This window comes from Podarcis cretensis (genome assembly GCF_951804945.1).
Source record: "Podarcis cretensis genome assembly, chromosome: 2".
Lineage (NCBI taxonomy): Eukaryota > Metazoa > Chordata > Lepidosauria > Squamata > Lacertidae > Podarcis > Podarcis cretensis.
The window spans coordinates 112,565,230-112,591,157 of record NC_137171.1 but is presented as its reverse complement, the minus strand read 5'-3'; the positions used below and the strand labels follow the sequence as shown (position 1 = coordinate 112,591,157).

Here is a 25,928-nt window from a genome sequence, read left to right as displayed (position 1 = left end):
CGCCCTGTGGAACGCCCTCCCACCAGATGTCAAAGAGGAAAATAGCTACCAAACTTTTAAAAGACATCTGAAGGCAGCCCTGTTTAGGGAAGCTTTTAATGTTTAATAGGTTATTGTATTTTAGTGTTTTGTTGGGAGCTGCCCAAAGTGGCTGGGGAAACCCAGCCAGATGGGCGGGGAATAAATTATCATCATCATCATCATTATTATTATTCAACTAGCACAGTGAATCATCAGTTCCATTGCTACCCTCAATGGCGGCCTCATTTCCTGTAACAGTGTTTCCTGAGTCTTGGATGGAAGCGAGCATTTAATGTGTGAAGTAGGAGCTGGAATCTAGCACAGTGATTGGTCAGTTTCGTTGTTACCTCCTCCAGTGGTGGCTTAATTTCCTTTCCTGGCGATTTTCTTGGGTCAAAATGAAAGTACCATATCCCTAAACATATTTTTTTTTAGAAAAAAAGCACTGGATATTTCTGGAAGTTGTTGTTGGGCTCCAGCAAAACTCATCAACCCCAGCCAGCAAGAGTCAGTGGTTAGGGATGACAGGGGTTATAGCCTAAGGTTACCAGACATCCCCGGATTTACAAATCAGTCCCCATACAAAATCCATTGAAGTTGAAAAGTGTCCCCCGATTCATTGGAAGAAAATCTGGTAACCTTATTGTAGTCCAGCAACATCTGACCCCAGGTGGCCCATGGCAGCTACAGACATAAAAACAATGGTGACTATGAGGCACGGAAAAGAGGTGTGTGTTACTATTTCCATGGAATGAAGTACAGAGAGGAAAGCAAATATGTGAAAACAAAAACCTCATCTTTTTATTTTTATTATATTATGTATATATTTATACCCTGTTCAGCTTGTCTACGCCAGTTAGCCTTTTCCCCTGACATATTCTTTTTATATTTTAAGAATTGGATGCAGAGGACGCGTTTCTGCTGCTTCCTGGTGTGGCGTGTGGTGTGTCTTGCTACTCAAATGCAGCTTGGATAAAATCTAACATTCCTCCTTTTTCATTTCCTATCTTTTTGCATGAGCAACATTAACTTCCGCCAACAAGGGAGACAAAAAAAAAAAAAGGCTTTGAAAGTGAACCTGGAAGCTGAAAGCTCTGTATAAATCTATCCAAAACAAAATAAAAAAATTCCTTCCAGTAGCACCTTAAAGACCAACTAAGTTAGTTCTTGGTATGAGCTTTCGTGTGCATGCACACTTCTTCAGATACACTGAAACAGAAGTCACCAGACCCTTCTATATAGTGAGAAGGTGGGGAGGGGTATTACTCAGAAGGGTGGTGGGATTGGGGGATTGGCAGATAGCTGTGATGAGCCTGTTGACGACTCTTAACGACTGCAATAGGTCTTACAGGAAAAAGCAAGGGGTGAGAAGGTGAAAAATGGCTTTGTCATGTATAATGAGATAAGAATCCAATGTCTTTGTTAAGACCAGGTCTCTCCATGGTTTTAAGTTTGGTGATAAGTTGCAATTCAGCAGCTTCTCTTTCCAGTCTATTTCTGAAATTCCTTTGTAATAGAGCAGCTACTTTGAGATCTTGTATAGAATGTCTGCAACTTGCAGCCACTTTGGCCTCGTGCTCAGTGTTAGAAATGGGTCTCTGGAAGCAGCTTGCAGAACGGTGTTTTCCTTTTTTGTTGTGGTAATGAAAGGCAAGTGGGGGGAGGTGGCGGCTCTAGGAGTGTAAGTTGCACACCCCTAAAAAGAAAGTTAGCCCGGAAAATGGGGCTGGTGGGGTGGAAAACGGAGGGGGCATCAGAAAATGGGTTGGGGGTGTGTGTTTCTGGAACCTGGAGCAATGCAGGGTCAGGATCAGTGCCGCTGAGATCTGCAGAAGGGATCTGAGATCTCTCTGTGTGTGTGCCTCTGTCCTTTGTGGATTTTGACATAGCGCTAAATGTACTGCATCCCTACCCCCCCCACCGTGTTCTGGGTGTTCTCTTGATGCCCCAGAGCACATTTGTCTATTTTGTCTACATTTCCCACTAGGATCTGATTCTTCTATCAAAGCTGGTGCTGGAGAATCCTTCACTTCGGTTTCCTCTGTGTTCTCAACGTTTTCGCTTCTAAAGTTCTGTTAAAACATTCCACAAGAGAGGCTTTTACTTCATTATCAGTAACAACTTATTGAACTCTGTACTGTTTTAGCAAGCTGCATGCTAACTAATAAATAAATAAATATCCCCGCTCAGAAACAAAACTCTTTACCTGCAAACCTTCTTTCTCTACCTCTCCACGACACTCCTTTTCTTCAGACTCCCATTTTCTCCTGTGGTTTCAAAACTGTGCCGCTGTCCAAAGTCCACTGCTGGCACAAATAATTACCTTGGCCTCTGTGGCCTCATCCTTTGGGGCTTGAGAATCGTTGGAAACTGCTAGTACCTTAGTTTCAGGGTCTGGATCTTGTTCTGCTGTGAACACACCTACTGGTGAATTCTGTTGATACAGGCTCAGTGTACTCAACTTTCAGGTACAGTGGTACCTCAAGTTACAAACTTAATTCGTTCCAGAGGTCCGTTCTTAACCTGAGGTACCACTTTAGCTAATGGGGCCTCCTGCTGCCACTGCGCCGCCGCCACACGATTTCTGTTCTTATCCTGAAGGAAAGTTCTTAACCTGAGGTACTATTTCTGGGTTAGTGGAGTCTGCAACCTGAAGCTTCTGTGACCCGAGGTACCACTGTCAAAACAAAATAATTTTTTTTTCCTTCCAGTAGCACCTTAAAGACCAACTAAGTTAGTTCTTGGTATGAGCTTTCGTGTGCATGCACACTTCTTCAGATACACAGTGTGCATGCACACGAAAGCTCATACCAAGAACTAACTTAGTTGGTCTTTAAGGTGCTACTGGAAGGAAAAAAAATTATTTTGTTTTGACTATGGCAGACCAACACGGCTACCTATCTGTAACCGAGGTACCACTGTATTGCATATGTATATCACACCTGGTGATAGACTACCAGGAAAGGCAATCTGATAAGGCATTATCAGATAACCTGGCAGACAGCAAAAACAACAACATTCAAATTTCTGTTACAGATAGGTAGCCGTGTTGGTCTGCCATAGTCAAAACAAAAAAAAATTCCTTCCAGTAGCACCTTAAAGACCAACTAAGTTAGTTCTTGGTATGAGCTTTCGTGTGCATGCACACTTCTTCAGATTTCTGTTGTAGACCACCTTTTCTGTGATGTTTGTGGGGGATGGTCTTGGATTACACCCCTTCTGTGATGTATATGTGATGTATGGAAGGGTGGTCTCGAGCTCCAGGGCAGAGAATTTAAAATGTCTATATAAGGCCTTGCACGCTATTGTTCTGGGTTCCTCCTCCTTTCCTGCTTGTGAGGGAGCACCCTGTTGCAACAGATCAATAAAGATCAGGCTTACTAGCTGCTTTGCTTCTCAATATTCTCTGGTTGGCTTCTGTTATTTTCTCCTACCAATAGGGAACCTACGCAAGGATTCTATACGGGCTTTTGGATACCCCATAAAGGGAAAAGGGCAGATTTTTATTGTTTACAACACACTTTTCAGAGCAGCTGGGGATCGCAAGAGAGCTCTCAAAGTGATCCCCTTTGGGAGGTTTTTGTTGTTGTTTAGTCGTTTAGTGGTGTCCGACTCTTCGTGACCCCATGGACCAGAGCACACCAGGCACTCCTGTCCTCCACTGCCCCCCGCAGCTTGGTCAGACTCATGCTGGTAACCTCGAAAACACTATCCAACCATCTCGTCCTCTGTCGCCCCCTTCTCCTTGTGCCCTCCATCTTTCCCAGCATTAGGGTCTTCTCCAGGGAGTCTTCTCTCCTCATGAGGTGGCCAAAGTACTGGAGCCTCAGCTTCACAATCTGTTTTTTAGGAGTTTTTAGGTTTTTAGGGGTGCACAACAGCCTTTGCGCTTCCTCTAACCCCTCGCGAAGACCGAGCCTACCAGGAAGTGATAAAACATAACATTTATCCTTTATTTTTGAATGTGCAACATTCATTTCCGTATGCGCGCGCACGCGCGCGCACACACACACACAAAAACACGGCTCCCGCAGTGTAACCGGAAGCTGAAATCTTTGTAACTCTATGGTTGTCGTGCCTGTGTGGCCCTCTAGCCCGACGTTTCTCCTCTCTGTGGTCATTCTCTTCTTGCCTCCCGGGCAGGCGGGGGAACCGTTTAACCCTCTCCGTTCTCCCTCCCCCTGGTGAACAGACCAATGGAGAGGAGGAGAGCTTTGAAGTGGCGGCGCGGCTGACCAATGGAAAGCAGTCGCTTCCGAGAGAGGCGGGACCCTCATGCAGAGAAGTGGAGCCCAACTCCTGGGGCTGCCGCTTGCAGAGACTTTTGTCCCGCGTTCTGTTTTAGGGGTTGGTTCCCTTGAAGCTGCTTGCAGTGCGGTTTATTGGGGCGGGGGCGGGGCGGTGAGGCTTTAGGATTGAACTGTGCAAAAAAAAAAAAAAGTTGGGAAAATGGGTTTGCGGGTAGGGTGGAAAATCGAGGGCAGGGGGCGTCAGGAAATGGGTCGGGAGGGGGCTTTCTGCAGGGTCAGGATCAGTGCAGCTGAGATCTGGAGAAGGGGGCGTGTGTGTCTCTGTGTGTGTCTCTGCCGCGATGCGAGGTTATGGCTCCTTTTGTCTCTTGCAGAATGGATCTAACGCAGCCTTTGGTCTGGGATGAAGAAGGGGATCCTGACGATTCCTCCGATGGGGCTGGCGACACTGGGAAGCCCCCCAAGCCCGTGGGGCGCTTGCGCCTCCTGAGCGGCCCCGAGAAAGGTAAGGACCCTGCCCTCCGGTTGCAATTTTCCTAAGAAGCGATCAAGCCTTTTCTGCTGCGTTTGCTTGGATAGATTGCTGTCTTCCAAAGGCTGGGTATGAAGGGTTCTGCAACTCTGATCTGTACGAGGAGCCATTTCTATCTTAAGATCTGTGTGAAGAGAGAACGAGAAGGAATGCAAATTAAAACCAGCCCTTGTCTTCTTGCATCCTGGGACACTCGGTTCCTGCCAGGAGAAAAGGGGTTTTGCTGATTACTGTTAGTGTGGGGTTGATTTTAAAGTTGGTTCGTGAATAATATAAAGTTACTCCTTGGCAGTGGGGCTTAGGGAGGAAGGCCAGTTTGAACAACAGAGGTTGGCATCTTTGCCATCTGCCCATCCCAGCCTACCTATGAATTCTTCTTCTGCTCCTCCCAGAGGCAGTAGCCTCTAACCTGAGCGTTGCCACCACTTTCCTGGGGCTAAAACGCACTGCTCCACGCTCATCCCTCATCTGATGTTGCCTTCCTGTGGATTTGTCATTGTAAACTACTTTCACAGCTCACCTTGACTAAAAAGCGAGTAATAGCAGTTCACAATACATAAGGGTCAAATGCTTAAGGTTGTAAACTTGAGTTTGATTAACCTGGCAGTAACCTGCTGTCTGAATCTCATCAGTTTCTGCATGGGTTAACCCTTTGTTGATGGCTTTGCTAACTTGTCTCTTTTTGCGTTTCTTTATAGAAATTTCTACACCTTCCTTCATCCACCAGAGAGGCTGTGATTTTTAGGGTGTGCCAGATTTGCTAAATCCCATTGATCATGGTCTGATTTACCCTTGGTTATGTAAACAAATCAGGTGTGGTTATACCTGATTAATGGTTCATATAAATAGGCTTACCTCTGAACAGATGGATGAACGCAGGTGGAGGTTTGAAAGTCAGGGACTTGTGGGTTTGTTGGTGGAGTTTTAGCCTGCCTTTTTGCTCAGAAAAGTGGTCAGGGTGTCTTAACCTGCTTAAGCACTTTTTTGAAAATATTTTTTATTTGCTTTTCCAAATTTTAAAAATTACAATAATATCACAACCCATCCACAATTAGAAGATTCCTCCAAATCTCTGGACTTCCCACCTTCCCCTCCATGAGTTTCTGTTGTTAAACCTTTTCTACTGCATCTTTTTTCAATAATCATGTTTTTTATAACTCCTTTATGTCCATAGTTCTCATTACATTACAAGTGTTGTAGCAATCCTGCTAATGTTTTCCACTGCTTACAGTGGTCTCCAATATAAATTATATCCCCGCCCCCATTCCTTATTAAAGTTTTGATCTTCCTGATTCCCAAGCTTTCCAGTCAGTTTTGCCATTTCGGCATAGTCCAACATAACCTGCTTAAGCATATAATCAAAATATTGAGGTAAATACACAGAACAGCAGCTGTAAGCAATTGAAACAAACCAAGAGGGAGCTAAAAACTTTATTAAGAACTAACACCAATCAAATAAAAAGAACCGCCTAAATAACAGAGTTTGGTGGAACACAGGAATGGAGTGGGCAAAGTAGATCTCCTGGATTGTGGAGATCTGTGGTTCCTTCCATGCAGTGTCTATCGCTGATCATATTGAAGGACGGACTTGGAAGTTGGTTGAGGTCTGACTTCAAGCATAATTATATAAGCACTTTTGCGATTCACTAGGATGAGTGTGCAACTTATTGGAAGTACTTATGGAGAATATATACTACTCATAAAAGGCAAGGCTTTCCTTGTACGGAAGAGAATAAGGGAGGGTGTGTTAATATTTCAGAGAACTTGTTTCCTTCTCGGGATTCCTACTACCTAAGGGCTGCTTCCTGGTTTTCATACGGAGCTTCAGTGTGGAGGTTGTGTGAATAGGTCATCCGAAACTACACACCCTTTGAAAATCTGGTTGGCATCGGTGCTGATACCATTTTGGTGTCTGGTGACGAAAACATAGCTTCTGGAAATTATGCCCAGATGAGCTATCTTTGATACACCGGAGTTTATATGTATCTTTATTTTATTGGCCTAGGGTAGTATTACTCCCTGCCAGGGACGCGGGTGGCGCTGTGGGTTAAACCACAGAGCCTAGGACTTGCCAATCAGAAGGTCGGTGGTTTGAATCCCCGTGACGGGGTGAGCTCCTGTTGCTCGGTCCCTGCTCCTGCCAACCTAGCAGTTCGAAAGCACTTCAAAGTGCAAGTAGATAAATAGGTACTGCTCTGGCGGGAAGGTAAACGACGTTTCCGTGCGCTGCTCTGGTTCGCCAAAAGCGGCTTCGCCATGCTAGCCACATGACCCAGAAGCTGTACGTCGGCTCCCTTGGCCAGTAAAGCGAGATGAGCGCCGCAACCCCAGAGTCGGCCACGACTGGACCTAATGGTCAGGGGTCCCTTTACCTTTACTCCCCGCCCCGAGTTCTTTGGATGGAGGGCAGGATATAAATATTTTGCATTGATTAATCAATTCTAGATTTCTGGATCTACCATGGGGAGAACGTCATTGGCCGTCTGGAAAGCTGTCAGGTCTGCTTGCCCGCTGCTTCGGTTTCCAAAACTCACGCTGTGATCGAGGTTCCTTCCCACAAGGGACCCCACCTGTTGTATGACCTGGGAAGCCTGAACCGCACACGCCGGCAGCGCATGGTGTTAATCCCACATGTCCGATACAGCCTTCAAGATGGAGACGCTCTGCTCTTTGGGGACGTGGGGTGCCAGTACTTCGTGCTGGTCCCGGATGGTGCCGATGAATCGCTCGATGAGTCTGTGGAGGTGCCACCAACGCAGAAGATTGTGGATGTCGGTGCTTTGGCCATTGAGGAGACACCTGCACCGGGGAAGCGGATGGCCTTTGGAGGAGTCCTGGTGCAGGATTCCGACAAGGAGGAAGATGGGGAGGAATTAGTGAATGGGGCAGGCAGGAGCCGACCTCTCCCAGCAAGTGATGGTAAGTGGGTGTTGGGAAAGTGGTGGGGGTGGGAATCTGCCATACTGCCCACCTGGCAGGGTGGATAAAAATCAATGGTTTTTTTTTTTAAAAAAAATAAAATTAAAAAATCAGATTTTTAAAAAAATTAAATCAGATTTTTAAAATAAAATGCTTTTGGAGGAAAAATCTTTCTAAATATAGTTTTCTGTTTAAGTCACATTATAGTCCGAAGGCTATTCATCGGGAAATAAGTACAGTGGTACCTCAGGTTACGTACGCATCAGGTTACATACGCTTCATGTTACAGAATCCGCTAACCCAGAAATATTACCTTGGGTTAAGAACTTTGCTTCAGGATGAGAACAGAAATCGTGCAGCAGCGGTAGCAGGAGGCCCCGTTAGCTAAAGTGGTACCTCAGGTTAAGAACAGTTTCAGGTTAAGAACGGACCTTCAGAATGAATTAAGTTCTTAACCTGAGGTACCACTGTATTTGTTTTTTGTTGTTTTTTTGTTGTTTTTTGTTTTTTGTTTAACCACATCAGTTAACAAACATGGATACACATGCTATAATGTTACTGCTTTAGTTAAATAAATTCTTTAAATTGTTATTAAGGAAATGATTATTTTTTTCTCCTTCTGATAAAATACAGCAGGAAAGTTGTCCAAATATAAACAGTTAACTTGCAACTCCTACTTCATAGGAGTATATATATTTAAAGAAGAAGAATAAATGAGCAGATTAAGTTAATTTGGATACGCAGAAGATATTAAAAATAAAATTAAGGAACCACAGAAAGAGGGGGGAAGGAAGTCAAGCTTTGAAATGTCAAAGTGACTGGAAAATTAGTGAAATGTATAACTTGTATACACACATACATACATACATACATACATATATACATATGCATACAGTCATACCTCTTCTTGCGAATGCTTCGTGTTGTGTTTTTTCGGGTTAAGAACGCGGCAAACCCAGAAATGTTTACTTCTGGGTTTCGCCATGCGCACACGCGCCGAAGCGTTCTGTGCAGTTCTCGCATGCGCAGAAGTGCTCTTTCACACATGCGCAGAAGCGCCGCTCTGGTTACGGACTTTTTGGGTTGTGAACGGTACCCTGGAATGGATCATGTCTGCAACCAGGGTTACATACGCTTCAGGTTACAGACTCCACTAACACAGAAATATTACCTTGGGTTAATAACTTTGCTTCAGGATGAGAACAGAAATTGTGCTCCGGCGGCGCAGCGGCAGCAGGAGGCCCCATTAGCTAAAGTGTTGCTTCAGGTTAAGAACAGTTTCAGGTTAAGAACAGACCTCCGGAACGAATTAAGTACTTAACCCGAGGTACCACTGTATATATGTCGGATTGATTGCAAACGATTTGTTTAGTTTTATTTAATCTGGAGTTCCCCATCCCTGCTGTTCCTGATTCTTTACATTTCCTGTCTTCCCCACTAGGGTCAGATTCCTCTATCAAAGATGGCGCTGGAAGATGCTCTGCTTTAGGTTCCTCTGTGTTCTTCTCTCCCTCTGCTACTGTCGTGCCTGAAAGGTAATGTCTTTTTCTAGCTGCCTTTTCTCAAGGGAAGCAGGCCTGGTATATGGCAGTCCCTGTGGAAGAAATAGGGTGCGTAAGCATTGTGGGAAGGATTAAACATACCCGTGGACTGTACCGTGGTTCATAGTGACAATCGATAGAAATGGAGCCTCCATGTCCAGTGATGGTATATCTTCAATTAGCAGACCTTTGGAGGCGTCAACAGAGGGTGGTGTTAATTTTTTAATTAGTGCTAAAGCACATTCCAGTTACATACAGTCATACCTCGGCTTGCGAACGCTGCGGGTTGTGCATTTTCGGGTTACGGACTGCACCAAACCCGGAAGTACCGAAATGGGTCAGCACCAACACTTTGAATTGTGCTCCGAAATGTACTGGGAGCCAATGCAGGTCTTTCAGGATCGGTGTTATATGGTCTCAGCGGCCGCTCCCACCAAAAGCTTTATCCACCACATAAATCTGTTAGATTCATTGACTAAGACATGGGTAGGCAACCTAAGGCCTGGGGGCCGGATCCAGCCCAATCGCCTTCTCAATCCGGCCCATGGACGGTCCGGGAATCAGCGTGTTTTTACATGAGTAGAATGAGCGTGTTTTTACATGAGTAGAATGTGTCCTTTTATTTAAAATGCATCTCTGGGTTATTTGTGGGGCAAAGGAATTTGTTCACCCCCCCAAAAAAAAAATTGTCTGGCCCCCCCACAAGGTCTGAGGGACAGTGGACCCGGCCCCCTGCTGAAAAAGTTTGCTGACCCCTGGACTAAGATATCTCTAAATGGGTCAGAGCCCCAGGTTCTACAGTAGAGGGAATCTGACGACTTGCTGTGAGCTTTAAACCACTCCCCCGCTTGTTATTTGTACCCTGCAGCGATGAAGAGAACGAGGAACCCTCTGGCAGCGAACCGCCTTGTCCATCCCTGCGCCTGTTTCTTGAGAGCCAGGATGGCACCCCAAGCCAAGAGGGGCATTCTGTCCAGCCAAGAATTACAGGAACAGGAGTGAAGTCGGGAGACAAGGAACCCCCATCAGAGCCAAACCTCGCCAATTCCCACCAGGACAGCGATACAGGCGTGGAGGATGAGCTGAGAGTGGGCAGCACCCCTGAAACGCCAAAGTCTGGGGGCCTGAGGGAAGGTGGCTGGGACGTAGAGGTGGGCAGCGACACCGATGAGGAGGAGCCGACGGTGGGGACTCCAGACGCCGGCTGTCGGAAGAGCCACCAAACGGTGGACAGTGCCACAGATGTGGAACGAGCAGGGAGCCCTGGGGTTGCAGGCTTGCAGGCACACCGACCGGTTGAAAATGGAGACAGCGACACCGATGCAGAGGAAGGACTGGAGAATCCAATTGCTGCATCTCCCGGAGGCCTTGATCCCTGTCCCGTAAAGGAGGGGGTTGTCTGCAAAGGGGCCAAAGGTGTCGTGCATCCTGGGGGCTGCTGCCAGCCCAATGAGAAAGGGAGCGGTGACAGAGATGGGGAAGAGGCAGGAGCTAACCCAGATGTGCATGGAAGGAGAACCAAAAAGCCTGCTTTCGAGGAGGACAGCGACACAGATGTGGAAGACCCGTCCCTCGACGTGGAGGATCCAGCTGGGATTCCGAAGACCCACGAGGCTGCGGGGGACAGCGGTGGCGATACAGATGTGGAAATGGCCGACTTGGCGCTGGAGAATTCAAACGTTGCTCACAGCCTCCGTCCGTCAAGCTGCAAGCCTGTCGGGACAAACGGGGGAGAGATCTCCATTGAGGAGGCTGCGCTGCCGGGCAACAGTCACCCGGGCAACGGTGCAAGGGATGGTCCTCATGCTGTAGGGGAGAGAAAAGAGCCTGATGCTGAACCCCAGAGGGGTTGTGAAGCTGTCAGTGGACACTCCAGCAGTTTAGGTGGGAAGGAGCTCTTGGGGAAACCTGAGAGTCAACACTTGGCTGGTCTCTCTGTTGACAGTGATACAGATGTAGAAGAGGATGATGATGCTGGAAATCCAGATGTGGGCTCAGACAAGGACCACGCAGCCACCGGGCTCAGTGGAGGATGTATCCCTCTTGAGAAACCAGATGTTTCTGGTCCTCAGGAGATCTCCAGAACTGTTGAAGGGGAGGACGCCGACACAGATGCGGAAGCGACATCTCCATCCCACAAGGAATCTGTGGCTGAAGACAGTGACACGGACGTGGAGGGAGAGGCTGAACCGTTGCCCAGGAAGCCCTCGGAAGAGCAAGACACGCAGCTGGTCCCCGTGAAATCCTGTCCGAATGGGCAGAAGTCGACTGGCTCCACGGTGGAAGCAAGCGTCGGCCGTGAACCTTGCAAAGAGGATGAAGATACAGATACAGAAGGAGAGGAGCCCCAGCCAGGAGACGACAGCAACACTGATGGTGGGTATGAAGTAAAGCAAGACGAAAAACTGGGTCTCTTGTTCGACTTGGAATACACCTGAGATGCGGTACCAGGTTTGCGCTTGTGCAGTTGTCCTGAGCAGGGCCTTCCACAAGTCAGGCGCCCTTTAGATTCATTTTACAGTGGTACCTTGGTTCTCAAACTTAATCAGTTCCAAAACCAAAGTGTTCCAAAACCAAGGCACACTTTTCAATCCATTCCAGACTTTTAAAAACAACCCTTAAAACAGCAATTTAACATGAATTTTACTATCTAACGAGACCATTGATCCATAAAATGAAAGGAATAATCAATGTACTGCTGTCACACAATCAATCAATCAGTAGCTGAACTGGGTTCCACACAGTCACAAAAGTCAAAGTAAAAAAGAGCCACAAAAACGCAAAATAAATAAGCAAAAACAGACAGACCTCAGCGTAACACTCAAATCAGAAGCGTAACACTCAAAACGGAGCACATTCGACTTCCGAAAATAGTTCGCAAACCAGAACACTTACTTCCGGGTTTGCAGTGTTTGGGTTCCAAGTTGTACCAGAGTATTTTATTTAGGCTACTTCTGTCCTGCCTTATGGGCCCAGAGAGGTGTCCATAGGTACCAAGATCATTCAGGCAGTATCTTTTCCCTCAAAACCTTGCTTTTCCCTCAGCAGCTCTGAGCCAGGCTTGGGGAACCTTTGGCCTTCCTGCATCCCTGGCCGTTGGCCATTTTACTCATGGCTGCTGAGGGTTGTTGAACAAGCTGTGGTGGGCCAAAAGTTCCCCATGCCTGCTTGGAGCCAAGGGAAAGGGGCTTGGCAGCTGCAACTCAATAATAATAATAATAATAATAATAATAATAATAATAATAATAAATTTATTCACAATAAAAAATACAAGGTTCATTCTTCTCCCCTTCCCCTCTCATCCCACAGAGGAGCCCGACCTGGCTTTCCAGGACACTCAGTGTTTCTTGCCTGTCGAGACCTCCTCTCCCATGGCTGCAAAGGCGAGAGATCCCTCCACAGCAGGTAAGGGGTTTTGCAGGATCCTGAGGGAAGCCCGTGGCAGCTGTCACAGGGGTAGTGGTTGAGAAATCTGGCTTCTCTGAGGAAAACATGTGAGACTGCGTGTGGCTGCTATTTGGGCCTTGGCTTACAAGCACCAACACTGTCGTTTCTAAGCACTGCAGTATGGGGGGGGGGATATGTAGAAAAGAAAGAGGACCTTGACTGTCGAATGCCTCCTACCCCCCCCCACCCGCCAGAGGAAGGTACACCCGGCACTCGGTAGCCGCAAGTTAAAGCCTTGTTATTTAGTCAAGCATTTTCTCTTATGATATTTTTATCTTCGTTTCATTGCGTTGGTTTGTGTTACATAGGGAAGGCCTGAAACTCAGTGGCAGGACACTTGCTTGGTATTCAGAAGCTCCCAGTTTCCATCCGGGGGGGGGGGCTGGGGGGCTGGAAGAGACTGAGATGCCTGAGAGCTAGGGAAACCAATGATCCGATTCGCCACAAAGCAGCTTCCCTATGTCACATTAGATTTAATTGTGTCAGTTTTTGGATGAAGATTGGGGCAGAGGGGGTGGGGAGGAATTGCTGTTGTGTTGGGAGAGGAGGAGTGCAGAGCCTAAAAAAGGGGGGGGGGACTCGTGGTGGGGGAGGTTTGAAGATTTAAAGAAGGGGGGCCCTCTCCCTCTCTCTAATTCTTACTAAATTTTCTGTTTTACAATTTTGAATATTCATTTAAACAACCTTAAAATATCAGTGACACCCTTTCTTCTCTTTCCATGGTTCATTTTGCATTACATAAATCCCTGCATACTTTATATAACTAAACCATTATAGCTTCCATCAAAACTTATTTACGCTGTTGAATTTAATTTATCTTAATGCTGCCAACGTTTTAAAGTGTACACAATTTCCCTTCATATATTCAATAAACATTTTCTAATCTTCTCTAAACGTATGTTGTTCTTGTTCTTTTATTCTATATGTTAAGTCTTCAAGCTGCGCATATTCCATCAGCTTAAGTTGCTATTCTTCTTTAGCTGGGACCTCACTTGTTTTCCATTTTGGGACTAACAAAACACAGGCCACTGTAGTGGCATACATAAATAACCTTTTTTGACACCTGAGAATTTCTGTCTGAATTATCCCCAACAAAAAGGACTCTGGTTGTTGTTTTTTTGTAAAAGTGCTTTTAAACATTTTTTTTCAGTTCATTATAAATTATTTCCCAATACTCTTTTACCCTTTTACAGGTCGGCCACATTTTTATATATATATAAAAAAATGGATCCTCTCAAAATGTTGAACACCTTTCCTGTGTTTTCCACCCTCCACCCAGGTGCCAATTGTGCTCTCGAAGAGGCATTTGTCTTTCAGTCCCCCTCTGTGCCATGCAGACTCCGGGCTGCGAAAGGTGAGTCCATCTTGACCCATGTCCACACGGCAGCCTCTTCCCCACAGTTGTCCAGATGGACTCTTCCAGACTGCGCCACTTGCCTCAATCCTTATAGGCTACATGACCCACCATTTGGTCCAATGGGGTTCAGTACCGAATGTCTGGGCCTGCCCTGATTGGCTCTGCTGGCTGGGACTGATGGGTATAAGGAATCCAAACTTTGGAGGGGTGGTTTCAGGCCTGAGGGGCAGCAAAGGGAGAAGGGGTGGCGTGTAAGGGAGCAGTAGTTCTTGCTGAAAATCTCATGGCATAAACTCTTGTCCTCTTCGTCAGCTCTCTTTGAATTGTCCCTATCTGCATATCTATATATATATTCATTTCATTTCCTTCTGGCTTCACTTACAACTCCCAGTTTTCTTACCACCAGGAAAATATATTTGTATAAATGCATGTAAAGAGATTTGCACAGATGAACTGGGAATTAGCCCGTAAAAGATCGTAATAAAATTTGTTGGGTCTTTCTTTCTTTCTTTCTTTCTTTCTTTCTTTCTTTCTTTCTTTCTTTCTCACTCACTCACTCACAATTGTTTGCATTAAACCATAGTCCATATCAATACATTTATGGGGTTCCCTGAACCCCCGGGCTTCCCCCCACGCCTCCTATGGCTTCCAAAATTTATTTCCCTTTTTTCTGCATTTAATTATATTTATCTAAATTATCACCCTTCAGTTTTATCCTTTGTCGTTTTAAATTACAAGTGCTATATCAATCCTGCTAACATTTTAAAGTGTTTATAGTGTTCTTTAATATATTCTATAAAGTTATGCCATTCTTTGTTGAATTTATCATCATCTTGGTGCCTGATCTTCCCAGCCAGCCTTGACATTTCCGCATAGTCCATCATCTACATCAGTGTTTCCCAACCTTGGGCCTCCAGCTGTTTTTGGACTACAACTCCCATCATCCCTAGCTAGCAAGACCAGTGGTCAGGGATGATGGGAATTGTAGTTCAAAAACAGCTGGAGGCCCAAGTTTGGGAAACACTGATCTACATTATCCATTTGTTGGGTTTTTTCAGTTGCTGCAAGACTCTTGGTCGATTTCCCCACCCCACCCTGTCATCACGCTAGTCAAAGGGCCACTTTAAAAAGCACCTCCAATTTATTTCTATAAGGCCGTGATGAGATGATTTAAGGGCTGAGAATTAGATGTGGCCAAACTATATCTCCCATCAACCCCAACAAGCATGGCTAGCGGTCAAGGCTGTTGGAAGTTGTAGTCCCATAACATTTCGCAGGCCAAAGACCCCCCATTCCAATACTACTACTACTACTACTACTACTACTACTACTAATGTATTATTTATTTCCCCAGCCACTCTGGGCGGCTTTCAACAGAATATTAAAATACAATAATTGGTATTAAACATTAAAAGCTTCCCTAAACAAGGCTGCCTTCAGCTATCTTCTAAAAGTCTGGTAGTTGCTTTTCTCTTTGACATCTAGTGGGAGGGTGTTCCACAGGGCGGGTGCCACTGCCAAGAAGGCCCTCTGCCTGCTTCCCTGTAACCTTGCTTCTCGCAGTGAGGAAACCGCCAGAAGGTCCTCGGCGCTGGACCTCAGTGTCTGGGCTGAACGATGGGGGTGGAGACGCTCCTTCAGGTATACTGGGCCAAGGCCGTTTAGGGCTTTAAAGGTCAGCACCAACACTTTGAATTGTGCTTGGAAACATACTGGGAGCCAGTGTAGGTCTTTCAAGACCTGTGTTATGTGGTCTTGGCAGCTGCACCCAGTCACCAGTCTAGCTGCCGCATTCTGGATTAGTTGCAGTTTCCAGGTCACCTTCAAAGGTAGCCCCACATAGAGCGCATTGCGGTAGTCCAAGCGAGAGATAACTAGATTAGAGTCAGGGGAGAATGAACACGGTGTTGGGATCGCCTCTCTTCTTTCTTTCTGCATAGAGAGCAGCTCCTTTCTGAATGATGACGACTCGGATGCTTACACGATGGAAGCCACTCAGCCATTCTGCCAGGACCCTGGGCGGCTCTTGGACGACCCCACTCAGGACTTTCTTGGCAAAGAGGAGGAAGATACAGAACTAATCTTGCCGCGTTCGTCCGAGCAGACGATGCAGATGGTAGTTGCAGGGTCGGCCTCTAGGGGGCAACAGGCGGCCAGCCTCCTAGGGACCAACACTCCACAAGTGCCCCATTCTCAGCCTGCATCACAGCCAGTGGGGGGCGCTGCTGCCCAGGAGCTCAAGAAGGAAGAGGAAGCCCAGCTGATTCACACAGGGCAGATTCCCTCTGTTGACAGCAGTCAACCCTCGACTTTGGCCAACGAGGTCTCTGGGAGCCCAAAACAGGAGGGTGTGACAGCCCCCGAAGGTGGAAGCAGTGATGTGAAGTTAGAGGCACAGAACGAGGCAGGTGAGCGGTAGGGATGGCTGGAGGCTGGGGAGTGTTTGGTCGTCCAAGAAAGGTCTAATAATGGAATCATAGAATTGTCATGTTGGAAGGGACCATGAGGGTCCTCTAGTCCAGCCTCCTGCAGTGCGGGAATCTTTTGCCCAACGTGGGGCTCGAACCCAGAACCCCGAGAGTAAGAGCCCCAATTGCAGATATGGCTATCGCAAGTGTGTTGAGACACTGCTTATTGTTGTCTGGCTTTCCATGACAGCAGACCGCCCCCTGCTCTCTAGATAGCATATTTTTCACTCTATAAGACACACTTTTCCCCTCCTAAAAAGTAAGGAGAAATGTATGTGCGTCTTATGGAGCGAATGCTGGCTGCGCAGCTATCCCAGAAGCCAGAACAGCAAGAGGGATCGCTGCGCAGCGCTCCCTCTTTCTGTTCTAGCTTCTGGCTTAGCCCCTTAATCCCTTACCCCACCTCCTGGAAAAGCACCCAAGAGCAGCGCTCCCTTTAAAGAGCCACGTGGAGCGTGTGTGCGGGTCTTGGGGGCTTTCCCCCGAGGAGGGATAAGAGCAGACCGTCAATGATGGGCTGCCCTTCTCCCTCCTTGGGGAAAAGCCTGCAAGCGCCGCACAAACGCTCCTCGCGACTCGTGAAAGGGAGAGCTGAGCAGAGCCTGGGATGCATACAGGCTCTGCTCAGCGCTCCCTTTAAAGAATATTTTTTTTCTTGCATTCCACCTCTAGAAAATAGGTGTGTCTTACGGAGCAAGAAATACAGTGTTTCCTCTTGGAACTGCTTCCTTGCATGTGAATTGTGTGTCTTTCCCTCTCTTTGTTTGTTAAATAACCACCAGCAGCAAAAGCCCTTAGGTCCCAGGGCAGGCTTTGACAATCAAAAACAACAATGCCCAAACCAGGGTAAATACCGTATTTTTCGCCCCATATTTTTCGCCCCATAGGACGCACTTTTTCCCCTCCAAAAATGAAGGGGAAATGTGTGTGCGTCCTATGGGGCGAATGCAGGCTTTCGCTGAAGCCTGGAGAGCGAGAGGCATCGGTGCGCACCGACCCCTCTCGCTCTCCAGGCTTCAGGAAGCTATCCACAAGCCTTGCAAGCCCAGCGGGAGTTCCCGCGGGCTCACAAGGCTTGCGGGCAGCAGCCTGCAGCCCCGGCGAGTGTCCGCAAACCTTGCGCGCCCGGTGGGAGGTCCCGCCGAGTGCGCGAGGCTTGGGGCGGCAGCCTGCTGCCCGAAGCACGCGGAGCGCTCTGGAGGGCTCCCTGTGCTTCGGGCGAGTGTCCGCAAGCCTTGCGCGCCCGGCGGGACCTCCTGCCGGGCGCGGGAAGCTTGGGGTGGCAGCCTGCAGCCCGAAGCATGCGGAGCCCTCCAGAGGGTGCCCCGTGCTTCGGGCAGGTGTGCGCAAGGCTTGGGGTGGCAGCCACGGCTGGGGGGGGGAATAATTTTTTAAAATTCATTCCCCCCCCAAAAAAAAACGAGGTGCGTCCTATGGACCGGTGCGCCCTATAGGATGAAAAATACGGTACATACAATCTCCAGAATTGGGTTGGTCCTTAAAAATATACATCAAAAGTCCCAGTGACGAGGGGTTTGTTGTATATATGAGAGTTGGGTGGATGTCAGGGAAGGGGTGAAGTAGCACGTGGCTATTGCAGGGAAAGAGCGCTGTGCAAGGCTGCCCGGTGTTCTCTCTGACTCCATCCCTTTCCTCTTGGGCAACAACCATTCATGGGGTGGGGGGGTGGGAAACCCCCGTTTGTTCATTGGAGGATTTCTTAAGGGTCTGTCATGCGGGAGCTGGCCCAGTCTCCAAAGAGCAGGCCCAGTGGGGCTTAGCAGGGAAACTGGCAGTGACAGAGGCCAAATCATGGTGGGTTTCCATTTGCGTTCCTGCAAATTAGGAATAGCTGACGAGCCTGGGAGGCTCAACTCTGTGTGAATCCTCTGGGAGGGTCGAGCCGGGGTTTAGTGGGGTTCATGTTTTGGAACCTGAGATCTCCTTCCAGGAAAGGAGTGGTGGTTCCTCTGGTCGGTGCTGCCTCCTGGTGGCTGGAGTGGAAGTGTTAGGATCGTCCTACTCTTGTGTAGGACCCTGGGAGAGACATGTGCCCGACTGGCATGTTCTCTCCCTCCTGGTCAGTCGTTCGGGAGCTTCAAAAACTTTCTCCAGCCCGATCTTCACAGCGACTGATACCAAGAGGCGTCAGCACACTTAGGGATCTTGCAGAGTATTTGCAGTTTGCGTAACAGAACTCCGTAGCTCAGCATTTTGGCTAATCTACTTTATTTACATATAATACACTCGGAGCATTCTGCTTTAGTTCCTTCCTCTTTCTCATCAGACAGCAGAGAGAGAAAGAACAAAGAACAATTGTTCCACTTTCCGGAACACAGTAATACCCAAACATCCTGTCTCCGTCACTTCCCACTCTGTGGAATGAAAACATACACCATCATGTGGTAGATAACAATCTCATGACTGCAAACACGGAGCAAGAATCCTAACAGGAAGTTGCGCCATTCGGCTTAAGGCTTTTCGCTCTGCTTCTTCCTTAGCTCCTGTTGACGTGGAGTCGGAAGACAGGAGCCCGGCTCCGGCAGGAGAAGCAAGGAATTCTGAGCAGGTGGGCTTGGACTTCGTTGCTACAGCCCTTCATTCCTCCCTCCCTGAATTTCTCCGCATAGCTCCTGTAGGCCTTAATCGCCCTTCATATTACAGGTGCAACAGGAGGCGGCGGCCTCTGTTGTTGTCTCACGGAGGCGCGGTCTGCGGTCTGCCAGCAGTACTGTTTTCCCAGCTCCCGTTCCAGGGCGACCGACCCGTGGCTGTGCGGGATCTGCTGATGCGGGCAAGTCCAGGGAACCGGCGGCCCCTGTCGTCAGGCGCCAGGGGCTGCGGCAGCGGAGGAAGCCGACCCGACTTATGGGAGAGCCGGAAGAGGAGCCGGAGCAGTCGGAAGAAGAAGGACCGAGCCCCGGCACGAAGACCAAGAAGAGGGAACCGGCAGCCACCCTGCGTCAAGGCCGAGCCAGGGGCTCACAGAGGAAAACGGGGGCCGCCAGCAGGCTTCAGGAAGGGGCGCCAACAGCCATAGACAGCCCTGGCCCCAGGGAGCAGACAAGGCGAGGGAAACAGGGGACAGCGGTCGAGACTGCAAAAGAACAGGAGGCCCCGTGTCCAAGGACCCGAGCGGCCAGCAGGCAGTCGAGCTGCTCTTCAGTGAGCGTGCCCAACCCAAAGGATTCTGGGAAAGAAGCCAAACCTGAGCAGGTGGGTAAGGGAGCAGCAGGAGGAAGAAGGTCATTTGTGACGCTATTGGATGAGGCGGTCTCATGCCTGGTCTTAAAGATGACTGGTTAAATTGGATTTGGCCTTTTCAGGATCCTGTTGGGCAGCCTATTCTGAAAACGAAGCCAGATGCACGAGTGCTGGGTGGGTTTCAGAACCCTTCCTGCACCTTTCCTGTAGGGAAAATGCTCCTTTGCTGAGCTCTCATGCCGGGCTGCAGTAAACCCGGCTTAGCCTTGCCTCCTGTGTGAATCCTCCTGGTAACCTGTAGGCAGGGAGAGTTGGGCCTTGACAACCAGGAGGCGGGATGTCCGGTGGTGGGGAGGGGCTTTCGAGCCAAAGGATTGGCTAAGACTGCGAACTTTTCCGCCTCGGTGTGACCCTCTCCTCATTTTTTTGCTTGCCCCCCTTCTCCACAGGAGTCAGCGCAGTCCACTCCGTCCTCGGGAAGGAGGTCCCGGAAGCAGAGCACAGAGAGCAAGCCAGCGGGAACAAGAAGCCTGCCCCGGAGGCGAACCCAGGACTCGGGGGTCTCAGGCAGTCCTGTCCCAAAGGTACTGCACACACGTTTTGGGGTGGAGGAAGGGATTGGAGGGAGAACACCTTGAGAGGGCGAGCTCCGGGATCTTAGCATCTGGCACCCTCAGCATGGAAGCAGTAGCTTGTGCATATTTTTTAATTTTTTTTTCCACATATGACTTTGTAATCCAAGCATCCACCTTCTGAACTCAACTGGAATGTAAACAGGGGAAAGCTATCAATATTTAGTACATCCAGTAAGTTCTTAACTACTTTCATAGAAATATTTTTTAAAAGATAAGGAACAGGAATGGTTTTTGTTACAGTCAAACAGTAATGAAGACCCATTGCACAGTTTATAGACAAGCCACCAGTACTGAGCTCAAAGGCATTACCTCTGATAATGACTAGTTGGTTTTAATCCAAGATGACATTTGCATTTGTGTTGAGCAAAGACACACAAACGGAATTCATAGGTCGTGGCCCAAGTTTTGCAGTAGCCTTTCCCCAAGATGTTGTGGGACTACAACTCCCATCGTCCCTGACCACTGGTCCTGCTAGCTAGGGATGATGGGAGTTGTAGTCCGGCAGTATTTGGGGGACTCAAGCTTGAAAAAGGGCTGTTCTATAGGGTTTGAGAAGCGTGGATTTGAATGGCTTGCCGGTGGTTGCATTCTGAGGGTTGGGGTTATATTCCGCCCCCCCCCCCGGCCCCAGTGACTTCCCATTCCTTCCCTTGCTGCCCCTCCCAGGTGCTGTTCATGGCGGGGACAGGCGAAGAAGGGGAGCACATTGTGACGGAGCTGGGCGGCTCCTTGGCCGAGTCTGTCTTTGACTGCACCCACCTGGTGACAGACCGCATCCGGCGTACGGTCAAGTTCCTGTGTGCGATGGCACGGGGCATCCCCATCGTGACCCTCAGCTGGCTGGAGAAGGTGAGCTGCTTCACTTGCCTCCCTCCCAGAATTCTCTGGGGCAGGGTAAGCCACCAGGGGGCCTTTCCAGTACCAGTGGACTCCAACTCCCATCAGCCCCAGCGGTCAGAGATGATGGAAGCTGTAGGCCAAGCAGATCCATAGCCACTGGCTACTTCTGTTCTACAGCAGGAATGTACCACTCCTGCACTCCTGGGGGGGGGCAGTGACATTTCATTCTCCAGGGAGTAGTCTGGGAGAGAATACTGTGTATTGCTACCTTTGATGACTGATCAGGATCCATAGCAGTGATCTGAACGAGCGTCTCCATCCCCGTCGTTCAGCCCAGACACTGAGGGCCTTCTGGCAGTTTCCTCACTGCTAGAAGTGAAGTTGCAGGGAACCAGGCAGAGAGCCTTCTCGGTGGTGGCGCCCTCCCTGTGGAACGCCCTCCCTTCAGATGTCAAGGAGATAAACAGCTCTCTGACTTTTAGAAGACATCTGAAGGCAGCCCTGTATAGGGACGTGTTTAATGTTTTATTACGTTTTTATATATCAGGCTGAACGATGGGGGTGGAGGTGCTCCTTCAGGTATCCAGGGCCGAGACCGTTTAGAAGGGCCATTGGCTTGATCCAGCAGAGCTCTCCTTGCTTTGGTGAAGCAACGAGAAGGTGGTATCATGATAGAGCCTTATACCTTTCAAGCAGTTGGCAGTGTGCGGCGGCATCCTTTAAGGGGAAGGGGGTGGTCCTTCAGCAGTTTCCCCTGCCTATTCTGCAACCTCCTTCCCACGTTTCCTCTCCTCGCAGAGCCGGCAGAACTCCTTCTTCCTGGCCCCAAACAGCTTCCTCGTTTCCGACCCCGAGAAGGAGGAATACTTCCGGTTCAAGCTCTCCGCGTCGCTGCAGAAGGCCCGGCAAGAGGGAGGCGTGCTCCAGGTGAGGTCATGGTTAGCAGCCTTTGCCTTGGGCCACGCCCACAGAACTGCGTAGCTCAGGTATGCACAGCAAAGCGGGCAGAGGATTTCCCCCAACCCCCGGAGCTGTTGGAATGGGGTTTGCACCGGTTTGAATTTTTCTTTCCCATGTGCAGCAGGAACCCTGTCCGGGAAGAAACTGATAACCTGTAAGTTTAATGTCCCAACCAAAGAAGAGTGGCAACTTAAGCTGACAGAATATGTGCGGCTTGTGGATTTAATGTATAGAATAAGAGAACAAGAAGAACATACGTTTAGAGAAGATTAGAAAAGATTTTTGAATATATGGGAAATAACTGTGTACAGTCATACCTCGGGTTGAAGTTGCTTCAGGCTGAGCATTTTCGTGTTGCGCCCCACAGCGACCTGGAAGTAACAGAACGCGTTACTTCCGGGTTTCGCCACTCGCGCAGACACTCAAAATGATGTCACGCGCATGCGCAGAAGCGGCGAATGGCGGCACGCGCAGACGCGGGTTGCGTTTGCTTCAGGAAGCGAACGGGGCTCCGGAACGGATCCCGTTCACATCCAGAGGTACCACTATATAACTGAAAATGCTGGCAGCATTAAGATAAATTCAACAGTGTAAGTAAGTTATGATGGATGTAATAACGGAATACTGAATGGTATAGTTTCTGCAAAATATGTGGGGATTTATGATATGTAAAATGAACCATGGAAGGAGAAGAGGGCAAGTCATTGATATCTTAAGGATGTAAAAATGAGTACTTTAAAGTGTAAAACAGAAAATTTTACTGAAAATTACAGTGGTACCTCGGGTTACAGATGCTTCAGATTATAGACGCTTCAGGTTACAGACTCTGCTAACTTGGAAGTAGTACCTCGGGTTAAGAACTTTGCTTCAGGATGAGAACAGCAATTGCACGGCAGCGGCGCGGTGGCAGCAGGAGGCCCCATTAGCTAAAGTGGTACCTCAGGTTAAGAACAGTTTCAGGTTAAGAACGGACCTCCAGAACGAATTAAGTTCTTAACCCAAGATACCACTGTATGTACAAAAAAATAAGAGGAAACTGATAGCCCGCCCACTTCTTGCGGGCTGTAAGGCCACAGCGAGTTGGCACCGTGACACTGCTTCCCTACAGTTCCTTGGGAGGTTTGGGGGGCAAGATCAGCAGAAGGGTCCCCTTTAGTAGTTCCACTGCCCTTGAAAAGTTTTGGGAGAGGGCATTCTCTGCAGCAGGCCCTGAGTGGTGGAATTTCCTCCCCACAGAGGAGTGTTATAGTATTAGGATGAGGAGATGTAATGCTAAACCGCCCCTGGGGTAACGGTGGGAGGCAAGATGTAGCACAAAGGCTCAGAAAATGTCTTTCAACTTTCAGAGGAGCAGCTGTATCCGTCTGTTGCAGGAGAAACAACCTAGAGCTTTGCTAATCCTTTTAAAGACTAACACATTTCATTATGGCGTCAGCTTTCTTTCTTTTCTCTTTAAATTTTCAAATTTATACATTTCATTAGTTTTACAATCAATTTAACATTTCAAAATTTGACTTCCTTCCCCCTCGTTCTGCGGTTCCTTAAATTCATTTTTTCCTATCTTCTGCATATCCAAATTCATTTAACTTACTCATTCCTTTATCTACTGTAGATATATACTCTTATAAAACTGCAGGTTATTACATTAATCCTGCCAATGTTTTTATCTGTTTGCAATTCAGTCAATATTCAATAAACCATTTCCATTCTTTTATAAAAAGCTTGTTATCTTGAAATTCTTATTCTCCCAGTCAGTTTCACCATTTCTGCATATTCCATGAGTTTTTGTACCCATTCTTCCTTTTCTGGGACTTCTGCTTCTTTCCAGTTTGGGGCAAGTAACATTCTTGCTGCTCTAGTAGCATACATAAATAAATTTCTATACAATTTAGGTAGTTCTGCCCCTATAATTCCCAAAAGAAAAGCTTCTGGGTTTTGTTTTCTTTTTAAAACGTTATTTAAAACATTTTTCGATTCATTATATGTTATTGCTATGGTGTAAGCTTTCATCTTGAGTCGCAGGCGTAATCCATTTCTGGCTCAACCCTTCCTTGCTAAGCTTCAGATTCTCGTGCTCCTTTGACACAAAATAGACCTGTCTCTTTTCGCTTCCAGGGCTATGAGATCCACGTTACGCCTAACGTCAACCTGGAGCTGGAGGACATGAGGAACATCGTGCAGTGCGGCGGCGGGAAGTTCTTACCCAGAATGCCTCGAGCCTACAAGGTGAACCGTGCGTGATTACATGGCATCCCGTGGGGTGCTGGCAGAAACGCTGAGGCAAAAGGATTACCTGAGAGCGAGACCTAACTCTCTCTTTTTTATATAAATTTTTATTAGTTTTTTTAACATACTATTTTCAACAGTAATTAAACATATTTTTACAACTCATTCAATATTTTGACTTCCATTAGTCCAGTAAAGGTAAAGGGACCCCTGACCATTAGGTCCAGTCTATTAATATCCTGACCTATAATACCATGTAGAAATGCTTCTGGTTTTTTTAAAAAATGTATATTTCAACATCTTTTTCACCTCATCATATATCATTTCCCAAAAGTTTTTTATTTTCTTACATTCCCACCACATATGATAAAATGTTCCTTCTATATCTGAGAGCAAGACTTGACTCTCAACCTTTTTTATTTATTTGCTTAAGGATAAGTGCGTTGTGATTTCCTGTCCCGAAGACCTGCCCCGCTGCAAAGCGGCTCAGGACGCCAGGCTCCCCATTGCCAACGCAGAGTTCATCCTGACCGGTATATTGCAGCAGAAGCTGGATGTGGACGCCCACCGGTTGAACGGGATGAGCGCCCCCTCCGTTGCCACTCCCCCGACCAGGACGAGGAGGAAGAGGGCGGCTGCAGCGCCAGCAACCCCAGCCTTGCCCAGCACAGCCAAGAGGCGGCGTTGAGACCAAAGCACAGCCCGTTACATGCAACGTTGCCTTAAACTTGTAAATAACTCTTTTGTGTTTTTTGTTTTTTTACCACTGTCAATAAAATGGGTATAAAAAGCAACCTGGTTCTTTTGGAATTGTGTATCTGTGGGAAAGGGAGGGTGTGCATATTTCCTGTGGCTGTGCCAAGGGGGGGGGATATATGGAGTAATAATAATATTAATTTATTATTTATACCAAACTGCATATGGAAGCCAAACTGTTTTCATGCAGGGCTTTCTGCAGTTCTGCCTCAGCAGGTTCAGGTTTTTTATTATACAGTGGTACCTCAGGTTACATCCGCTTCAGGTTACAGACTCCACTAATTCAGAAATAGTACCTCGGGTTAAGAACTTTGCTTAAGAACTTTTTGTTGATAATAATCAGCTAAATAGTTTGAGATCTATACAACTTTGTAACATGCAGAAAACAGCAGTCTCAGAGAAACCAAAGACTGGAACTGAGGGAAGTCCGGGGGGGGGGGTTTGCCGGGGGGGCAGGCAAAATGGGGGGGAAACAAGGATGATATGTTTTTGGATAATATGTCTTGTTTTAATTTTGAATAAAAAAACTTTTTAAAAAAGAACTTTGCTTCAGGATGAGAACAGAAATCGTGCTCCGGCGGTGCGGTGGCAGCAGGAGGCCCCATTAGCTAAAGTGGTGCTTCAGGTTAAGAACAGTTTCAGGTTAAGAACGGACCTCCGGAACGAATTAAGTACTTAACCCGAGGTACCACTATAAATAATTTTTATTAATTTTCAGTTAAGAACATCCCAGTTGATAACAAATCCAATCAGAATACAAACACAAGTTAAT

At 47.7% G+C, this 25,928-nt stretch overlaps 1 protein-coding gene and 1 long non-coding RNA gene across 3 annotated transcripts in view; one reads left to right on the top strand and one right to left on the bottom strand.

Annotated features, from left to right (window-relative positions):
• Positions 1–25,928, bottom strand: part of LOC307209207 — a 232,941-nt gene that overhangs the window by 31,001 nt on the left and 176,012 nt on the right. The window lies entirely within an intron of this gene.
• MDC1 (mediator of DNA damage checkpoint 1) lies at positions 4,245–25,194 on the top strand. Of its 2 annotated transcripts, none has more exons than XM_079958083.1 (15): positions 4,245–4,306; positions 4,646–4,776; positions 7,249–7,722; positions 9,164–9,257; positions 10,132–11,639; positions 12,573–12,668; positions 13,990–14,064; positions 16,008–16,475; positions 19,037–19,104; positions 19,200–19,751; positions 20,189–20,323; positions 21,041–21,223; positions 22,013–22,141; positions 24,290–24,400; positions 24,834–25,194. In XM_079958083.1, the coding sequence occupies exons 1-15, from the start codon at positions 4,260–4,262 to the stop codon at positions 25,086–25,088; spliced, it is 4,326 nt and encodes a 1,441-aa protein (XP_079814209.1). In that variant the 5' UTR covers positions 4,245–4,259; the 3' UTR covers positions 25,089–25,194. The 2 variants fall into 2 exon arrangements, with proteins under 2 accessions (XP_079814209.1, XP_079814210.1); XM_079958084.1 differs by having other exon boundaries at positions 4,247–4,368.